The sequence below is a fragment of the Dasypus novemcinctus genome, chromosome 19 (genome assembly GCF_030445035.2).
Source record: "Dasypus novemcinctus isolate mDasNov1 chromosome 19, mDasNov1.1.hap2, whole genome shotgun sequence".
NCBI classification, from domain to species: Eukaryota; Metazoa; Chordata; class Mammalia; order Cingulata; family Dasypodidae; genus Dasypus; species Dasypus novemcinctus.
Window position 1 is genome coordinate 7,645,052 of NC_080691.1, and position 9,112 is coordinate 7,654,163.

General features: G+C 47.3%; 1 protein-coding gene across 1 annotated transcript; it reads right to left on the reverse strand.

Moving 5' to 3' along the window:
- Nucleotides 1-1,065: 1,065 nt before the first annotated feature.
- Nucleotides 1,066-8,498, reverse strand: RAN (RAN, member RAS oncogene family). Its single transcript, XM_058281208.2, has 7 exons — nt 8,194-8,498; nt 7,546-7,591; nt 7,091-7,175; nt 6,885-7,010; nt 5,685-5,872; nt 5,300-5,470; nt 1,066-5,201 (listed from the first exon to the last, which is right to left on the reverse strand). The coding sequence occupies exons 2-7, from the start codon at nt 7,579-7,581 to the stop codon at nt 5,157-5,159; spliced, it is 651 nt and encodes a 216-aa protein (XP_058137191.1). The 5' UTR covers nt 7,582-7,591; nt 8,194-8,498; the 3' UTR covers nt 1,066-5,156.
- Nucleotides 8,499-9,112: the final 614 nt, after the last annotated feature.

The window sequence follows — 9,112 nt, forward strand, 5'->3', positions numbered from 1 at the left end:
GGTTTTGGGGTGCTTGTTACATTAAACATTATTGAATTATAGCAAGTTGGAGTCTAACGAACCCAGTTAAGGTCCCAAAAGAGGAGACAACGGCCTTTTAAAATGAGTTTCATAAACTTTTGACCAAATCATCTCTGAGATACATATTTTTTCAAACCAGATGTACAAAATGCTCAATTATGTAAAAAAAAAAAAAAAAGTGAATGGTTGAACTGGTCACATCAGTTATTTGGAAAACAAATACTTATAAAGGTAATACGTGCCAGTAAAGTGACCACCCAAAAACCATCTCCTACTAACCGAACACCCTTCTTTCATGCTAACAGAAAGCCAATTTGTTAGGGGTAGCAAAGGGCCCAATCCCAAGAGATGAATCAGTGGCAGAGGAAGTGAAGGTCAGTGCATTAATTTTCTGTGCTGGGACAAACTTTAACCACGGGATGGGGAGTGAACATGCGAAGAGCAAGGCTCCCTACACTTAACCACTGTTCAGCGTGTTCTGGTGGGACAATAATTAACAAAACGGCCAAAGCTGTCTTAGACAGGGGCAGGTAATCTCAGCTCCACCACTTACACAGGCAAGGTAGCAGTGGTTAGCTGCAGCGGTAATGAGTTATAAGAAGGGAATAAAAGGCTAAAAATACACCTTTAGTTAGCTCCCATAAATTAATGTATTTGCATGAGGATTTGGACCTAGTAGGATCTGGATCATTGTTTTTGTTGTCTGGTTTTTTTGGTAATGTTAATTAATCTTTCAATTTCCCTCTCTTCACAGCTTTCTTTGGTCACCCTGATCTTCCCCGATTTTCTCCCCTATAAACCCAGTCTCGCCATCACCAAGCAGTATTTTCTGAGCTCCAGACGGGAACAGGACATGAGTGTTGGGGAGAGGACTAGGAGCGCCTCACCTCCCACGCCTGTGAGCACGTCACATACACTGACTTCACAGAGCCAACGGCATCGAGGAAGCCACTGAGTAAGAGGTGTTTAATTCAGCATTAGTAACTTGGCATCAGCCACATGTCAAATGCTGGACATATAAAACTAAAGATAACATGGCAAAAATAAACACACATGCACTTTCTTTTAATATATGTTTGGCTTTCCATCAGGATTTTATAAAGCAGGACACATCATCAGAAGTTAAAAAAAAAGTTATAAAAACAAGATAGTTTGAGTAGTACATGGAGGTGAAAGAACATAGGAGTTTGTAAGCATTTGGAAATGTTTTCCTTTAAGAATTAAATATGCTCTGAAAGCTTCACAAAAGGAAATAGAAACTCAAGCTGACAAGAACTAAAGAATTTGTCAGACTAAATTATTATGGTCCACCCCAACTATGGATTAACAGATAATCACTAAAAAGGGTGTAAAACCATGTGACATTGTAAAGCCTGTTTAAAGAAGTGGGAAAAATGGTTATGAAACAATATTTAATCCATTTTTTGAAAAATAGTTCAAAGGCTATGACGAATGTCAACTGCAGTTACCTCTGGGTGGTAGGAAAATGTAGTAACTGTTTTAACTTTTAAATCCCTGAACTTTTAATAAAGTGTATGACTCTTTTTTCACTTTGGAATAAAACAGGAAGGGTCAGACATGCGGGGGAGCAAACATCAAAGGCTGCTCAACCCAACCTGCCTTTTCACCCCCAGCCCTCCGCAGGCCGGCCTAGCATCTCCCTGCCCCAAGCTACACTGCCTAAATTGGTTTCTCATCTTCCATGCCAAGAGGGTCCCTCACGCATCACACCGAATGACCACTGTCATCTTAATGGAGGCTTGTCACCGTGAACTGGCACTAAGGTTCCTATCAGTGACTTTAAACAGGCAGTACAGCTCAAACCTCGCCCTGACGCCTCGGGTAGGTCTCAGCGACAAGCCCAGAAGATGAACACGCGCCCAGCACTCAACTGCCGTGGGCTTCAGCAGACCCGTCTGTCCTGGGTTAAGAGGGTGTCACAGCCACGGTGTGGCGGGTGGACCCAAACAGGGCAGGACTAGGGTGTCGCTGGTCTCCAGCCACCCACTCCAGCCTACTCCAATGTGCACCGCTACCACTGCCACAACAATCCCTGAAATGCTGCTCCAACCCTTCTGCAACTTCCCACGGTGCCATAAATGTCAAAGGCTGGCTTAAAACCCAGACACACCTGCCAGCCAGCCTCACCTCACAGGCTCGCTCTCCCATCACATCCCTCACCTCAGGGTCTTTGCCCAGCTTGTGTGCCCTAAACCTTTCCCTCTTCCTAAATCTCCAGGCCCCTCCTCGGCCTCCTGAGTAGACAGGTAACTGCCGTGCTTTCCAAGTACTCTCTGCGCTTCGCTCTGAGCGCTCACACTCATTTCTCTGGCTGCCAGTCTCCTAAGACGAAAGCCTCAGGAGCACACCCTGCATACAGCTTGGTATATAGGGAATGAATAAGTGAACTGTCTACATTATGAAAGAAATTAAATGGAATGCTTTACATCTGCTACTAAAGACGGGGAACTGAAACAAATTAAAATTCAAGGTTCCTCTTGCAATTCCTATGGCTAAACCTAAGGCCTCATGGACTCCACAGCTATCAATTTAATTCAGTGAGTTAGGATCCAGCAAGGTCCCCAACTATCCACACTGACCCCCCTCCAATAAAGAAAACAAGCAGGGCTGGACAGATAGTGTAAACAAACTCCAGGAAGGAAATTTATCTTTCAATTGACTGCTATAGTGGCAGAAAGTTGTCTGCCCTCCTCCTCCCCTTCCCTATCAACTCCATCCCTACCTTTTACCCCAAATCCTCTTCTCAGGGGTACTGGAAGACAGTTAATAAAACACTAGAGACGAGAAAGTACAAACAGGATTCCTGCCTTATTAGATTAATATGGGAAATAATTACAAATGCAAAACCATTTGATCAGGGCTACAAAGAAATATAACCCAGCTGAAATAAAAACCAACTCATGAGATATAAAGTGTTAACTACTAGGATTTACCTCAATAAAAGGGAAGGAGCATCTGCAAAGGTGCGGTGATGTAAAACCCTCGCTACAGGATGACCAGGTTAGCCTGAGTCCTCAGTTATACCACCTTGCAGGGCCGACAACTAAATCTGCTTCTTGAATGACTAAGCCTTTAACTGATGGTGAGGTTTAGAGGTAAGGGCACATTTCAACCCCCACACACGACCTTGAAGGTTGAAGATGCTGGGACAGCGCCTGCCTGCCACACCTGGATCCCCCGGAACCCCTCCGAATCCCCTAGACCTAGGCAGGATCCCCAAAGCCCTAACATGGCAGTGAGTGGGTCTCCTTGAAGCACAAGGTCACTTGCTCATCCACAATCAAGTCAAACCCAACTTCAACCCCACTCCCATTTACTCAACATTAACTACCCAAGACGGCGTTTTTTATAAAAGACATGATCTTACCATTACTGTTCTTAACGCCGCTTGTTTCATCTGGACAAGCACCTCAACTATGCTTTTTCTTAATTTCCCTCTAATACTTGAAGGCAAAATTTTGGCCTTGTATAAAATGGGTAGAAACAAAGCCTCCCACTCCGCCCCCCCCCCCACTTCCTCTTATTCAATGTCCCCTACAGTATTCAAATACTTGAATTATTCGGAAACTCAGGAAAAGCAGTATACTTTTGAGAAATTATTCCTTCCAACCAATGGTGTAGCTTCCCTACCCTGTACCAATTGAATTAAGTGGCCTCCAATGTCAATTGCCACAGGAAAGATGCAGAATGTTAGTGCTGTACAAACACCCTACACAGTCATGTTTGTTAAAGGACGGGAATAAAAGGCTTCATTCTAATTATGGGGTGCAGCATACCTTTTTTCATCTCATCAGCTGTTAAACTGTTTCTGAATTGAATATAGCATAGCATATATAAAGCAACCCAGATCTTTAACCTAGGTATTTTTCTATCTACAACCATTTGTCCAACTTCACTTTTCTTAGTTTTAATAGAATTCTATTCCTACCTAAGACAGGAAATTATGTAACAGGCAACCTGGAGTAGCCAAAGACTGGTGCTTCCTCCAGTAGTGCTGAATGGGACAAAATGTAGACAAGACAGACCTTCATTTTTAAGCGTGAAAGCCATTTAAACTGACCAAAACGCCCTAGAACTCCCTCTGGCCCCATCTCTCCTTCACTGGGGCAGCACCTCGTTCCTTCGTCTATGTTTCTTACTTGCACAGGCCACAAAAACCCTTTAGGTTGGGAGGAATCACCAAGTCGCGTCCCACTTAAACCCTTAGTATCTTTAAAGCTTCAGAGTAGTTGAAGCCAGAGAGTAAAAACATCTTCCTAGATGACCAATTTTACATTTAATATAAACTTTAAAACAAAAATCAACTACGTACAAGTTGCATCCATTCCAACAGGAAACTTCCTTCAAGCTCCTGTAATCAACTGTATGGTACTGACCAACGCTGAGATGCTCTCCAATAACACCTCAACTATAATCCTTAAAATATTTGATATATCCAAACCACATGCCATTTTTGGCAACTCCTATATAAATCTTCAACAAACTTTTCACAAGTTAGACGTTAATTCAGCAAAATGAAGGCAAGTGGACATTATTTTAGCTTTAGGACACTAACAAACTCCTTACCAAACAGAGCACTGCTGACCTGTCATATCTACCCAATTTGTTGGTATGATTCAAATGTACAAAAGTAAGTAGAAACAAGGGGTGAGTAACCTAACAGATTTCAAATAATAACAGCTAAGGAGAGTAACATGGCATAAATTTCCCTAATAGTGGTTTTGAAACTCTTATAAACAGGGATGAGTTCACTAGCTTAGATATTTGAAATACAACTTTATTCTGATTCTAAACGTAAAGGAATGGGAATGACAGTAACAAACAAGACTTCACCACTGAATATTGTGATGTGACTGCAGCAGTCTTATATTTGAAACTCAAAAAGGAAACAATTGCGTTCCAAAACAGCTAAATATGCAGGTCCAAAAAATGAAGGTATTTTTTTAAACTGCCACATTCACTCCGAAGCCCATTCATCTCGTTCAGCATCCCAAAGATTAAGCACATGTTCTGCTTAGCTATATAATAAAGTGGCAAACACGCTGCACCACTGACATCACAGGACAGTTGCCTATAAAACTAGACTTCTGACGCTGGGCTCCAGCTTCATTTCCTCACAGGTCGTCATCCTCATCCGGCAGAGCAGTTGTCTGAGCAACCTAGACAAAGAGATTAAAAAGAAATGATAATGCTTTAGATTAAAATCATCAAGAATACACCCACTCTAACAGCACTGAGTGAACTGTAAACGTGGTACCTCTAAGTCATGTTCATACTGTGCTGCCAAAGCTGGGTCCATGACAACCTCTGGTGGGGCAAGGGCAGGCATGGCCACAAACTCCAAGTTAGGGTCTCCAATCAGTTTTCTAGCAAGCCAAAGGAAGGGCTTTTCAAAGTTGTAGTTACTTTTGGCAGAAATGTCATAGTACTATTAAAAAAAAAAAAAATTAGTTAAAAAATAAAACAAAAACTAGTTACCAAAGCAATTATTCTAAGGAACATTCCAAGCTAAAAAAAAAAAAAAAAAGTGATATTCTTTTCAATATGCACATCAGAAAGACATCTATAAACCAGTTTCATGGACCTTTAGGTAACCGTACCTAAGGTCCTGAGCCAGTAACTCAGCTTTTGGAGAAACAAACCTGAAGATTCTTCTTTCGGTGGAAGACGATAGATTTTGCCTTAACTTTCCTGTCCTTAATATCCACTTTGTTGCCACACAACACGATGGGGATGTTTTCACACACTCGTACCAGATCTCTATGCCAATTAGGCACATTCTTGTAAGTAACTCTCGATGTTACATCAAACATTATAATGGCGCATTGGGCTGAAAAGAAAAATTTATACTTACTACACATCTAGTAAACCCACCCTTAATTTACCATACAGATGAAAGTAAGGAATTATGGAGTAGGAATCATTTAGAAATGCAGTCTCAGGTCTACTGTGGGTCGTCCTCTGATAGCCCTACTCCTAACTTCATCGTTAATAGTGCCTCATCCTAAAAAAGCATCTCAAGTAGATTGTTAAACTTGGATTCCAGAGAACACCCCTCCCATATTCTGAGGGCTTAAAGCAGGGCCCGATTATCTGTATTTTTTAAAAATCCCTAAAAAGTAGCTTAATACACCAGGGGATATCATGCTTCTACTTCTAAACCTTCAGGCCTACATAGTAACTTGTGGGAATGGATATAAGAACACATAAAAACCTGCAGACTATGTATAACAAAACAATTCTTTAGCAAAAAGATTTTCCCCTTTATTAATCTTCTGTTTGGTCCAACAATGAATATTTATTTCCTTTGCAGTTTTTAAATTAAACATTATGAAAATGTATTCTGCAAAATGTCATATACATTTGTTTTAGTTTACCTGTCTAATACAACATGTCTAAGATATAGAACCTAGCTCCTCTGGTCCAGTATCTAGTCAAAGTTCTACTTTCTTAATGAAAACAGATCAGAAATAATCACTGATACCCACCAAAATATATAAGTGAACCCAAGTATTCAAACACTTAAGTTGCGACAACTGCTTGTCTGTTGCTTATTGTTTCAAAAACTATGAGCCTCAGCATAAGTCACATGTTCCCCGCCCTAAAAGCAGTGCCTAGAATGACGCAGCACACCATCAAATGACAGAGAACAACTTTTCATATAGTCCCCACACCTCTTGCCCTGGAAGCAGTTATGACTTTTTCAATCTGAATCCCGCAATTCCAGTACCGATGGTCAGTACTGAAGCAACATTGACTGGAATAGATCTGATTACCAGCAAATAACCTCGGAGACTAAACCAAATCTTTCCAAAAACCGTTCAAGTTACCGAGATACCTACCTTGAATATAATAGCCATCTCGCAGTCCACCGAACTTCTCCTGGCCAGCCGTGTCCCACACGTTGAACTTGATAGGTCCTCTGTTGGTATGGAACACAAGGGGATGGACCTCAACACCCAAGGTAGCTGAAACACCAACATCTCAGATTAGTAAATGGCCTTACCCACGTCACAGAAATCTTCACCCACAGCGATTCCCCACCTACCTACATACTTCTTCTCAAATTCACCGGTCAAATGACGTTTTACGAAAGTAGTTTTCCCAGTACCACCATCGCCAACCAATACAAGCTGTTGGAAAATTTTTGAGATAGATCCAAAACATTTAAAACTCTAGAATCCCAGTGATGTGGTCATTGAAACACCCCTCCTTTCCAGCTAAATAGTGACTTACCCAGGAGGCAGGTAACACGTAAAGGTTAGCTATGAAGGAGCCCCCCTGCACTAGGCGACTTTCCGTACTCGTTTGCTCATCTAGACTAGGGACAAGCGACCTTCCTCCCAAATCAGAAAGATGAAGGGAACTGACGTGCCCGCAGCTCCCGGGCTGACAATGGTTGTTCCGGAGAGCTAACGAAAGGTTTTCCCTAGCTGAGGCCGCCCTTCCCCCAGACTCCCCCTGCACACCTCCCTGACACCCCGATTCCGAAGGCCGACATACTTTAAACTGAACTTGGGGTTCTCCTTGGGCAGCCATCGCGATGGTTCTGTGAAGGAAAAAGCACAGGCCGCCTTGGGGCCCGGGGACGGGGCGACGCGGCCGCTCCCCGCGGGCCCGTCCACGTGCCGGGCCCACAAAGGCCGCGGGGCGCGGGGCCGCGGGGCCGCCCATTCATCGCGGGCCCGCGCCTCCTCCGCGCGGGCGGCGGGCGCGAGGCCCTGCCCCGAGGCCGCGGCCCCCCGCCCCGGGAGCGCCGGCAGCCGCGCGGGGCGAGCAGGACGCGGGCGTGGCGGGCAGGCCCGGCGCCCGGGCCCGCGTGCGCGGCGGAAACCGCCAGGTCATGGTGCCCGCCCGGGAGCCCGCGGGCCGGCCTCGGGGCCCTGCGCCCCCACCCCCGGGGTCGCGCCGCCCCGGCCCGGCCGCCCCGGCCTCGCGGCGCAGCGCCGGGCGGGCCCCGAGCGCCGGCAGAGCGGGGAGGAAGTGAGGGAGAAAGCGCGCCAAGCGGCCGGCGCCGCGGCCCGGCCAGCCGCCTCCGCCCGCCGCGCCCGGCCCGCGGGCCGCGCCGCCCGCCCCCGCCGCCCGGCCCCGGCCCGCGCCGCCGCCGCCCGCCTTCCCCGGCCCGGCGCGGCGCCTCCGCCCGGCCGCTACCTTCCAGAAGCGTCTCCGTGCCCCGTCTGACTGAGGGGTGGAAAGATGGCGGAAGCGCAATTCAAATGCCCGGAGACGCAGCCGACGCCGGCGCGCGCGCGGGGCGGGACAACGGCGCGACGCACCTCCCACGTGGCCTCGCGGGCGCGCGCGCGTACGCAGACGGGCGCGCGCTACCGGGCCTGTCGTCCTGGCGCGCCGGAAGAAGCCGGGTGCGCGGTCGGGCGCGGGAGGGGGGTGCGGGCGCGCGCACGCACGCGGGCGCTCGGGGCCTCGTGTCGGGGCTCCTGGAGCTGAGGGAAAACGGCTCCCGGGCGCGCATGCGCCGATGACACGACTCGGCGCGCCTTGCTGCTGCTGCCGGGGTCCCAGACGCCCCGTTTCGCGAGCCTCGTGCCCCGCGGCATCGCCGGAGCTTTGGCAAGGTGCCCGAGTGTTTGTGGGCTATATGGATGAATGGATGGATGGATGGACGGACGGACGGACGAATGAGTGAATGAATGAATGAGTGGGTGGACGGACGGATGGACGGACGAATGAGTGAATGAATGAATGAGTGGGTGGACGGATGGATGGACGGACGAATGAGTGAATGAATGAATGAGTGGGTGGACGGATGGATGGACGGACGAATGAGTGAATGAATGAATGAGTGGGTGGACGGATGGATGGACGGACGAATGAGTGAATGAATGAATGAGCAGATGGATGGATGGATGGATGGGTGAATGAGTAATGAATCCCAAGTCAGGACCTCTCAAGCCCTCGTCTCCCCAGAGGCCAAGCCGCAGACCCGCAGACTGGAGGGGTTGGTGCCACAAGGACGGGTCACTGACCCCCCACCCTGGCGCGGCAGCCACTTCCTTTTAGGGCGTCCAAGGGGTCAGCCCTGTCTGGCCAGAAACTGCCAACAGGACGG

Bases quoted from the DNA above. Each gene is read 5' to 3' on its own strand.
- RAN (XM_058281208.2), bottom strand. From the start codon at position 7,581: ATGGCTGCCCAAGGAGAACCCCAAGTTCAGTTTAAA. The intron at 7,176-7,545 runs GTATGTCGGCCT...ATTTTCCAACAG, and splicing joins AACCCCAAGTTCAGTTTAAA to CTTGTATTGGTTGGCGATGG. The intron at 7,011-7,090 runs GTAGGTGGGGAA...TTGGTGTTTCAG, and splicing joins ATTTGAGAAGAAGTATGTAG to CTACCTTGGGTGTTGAGGTC.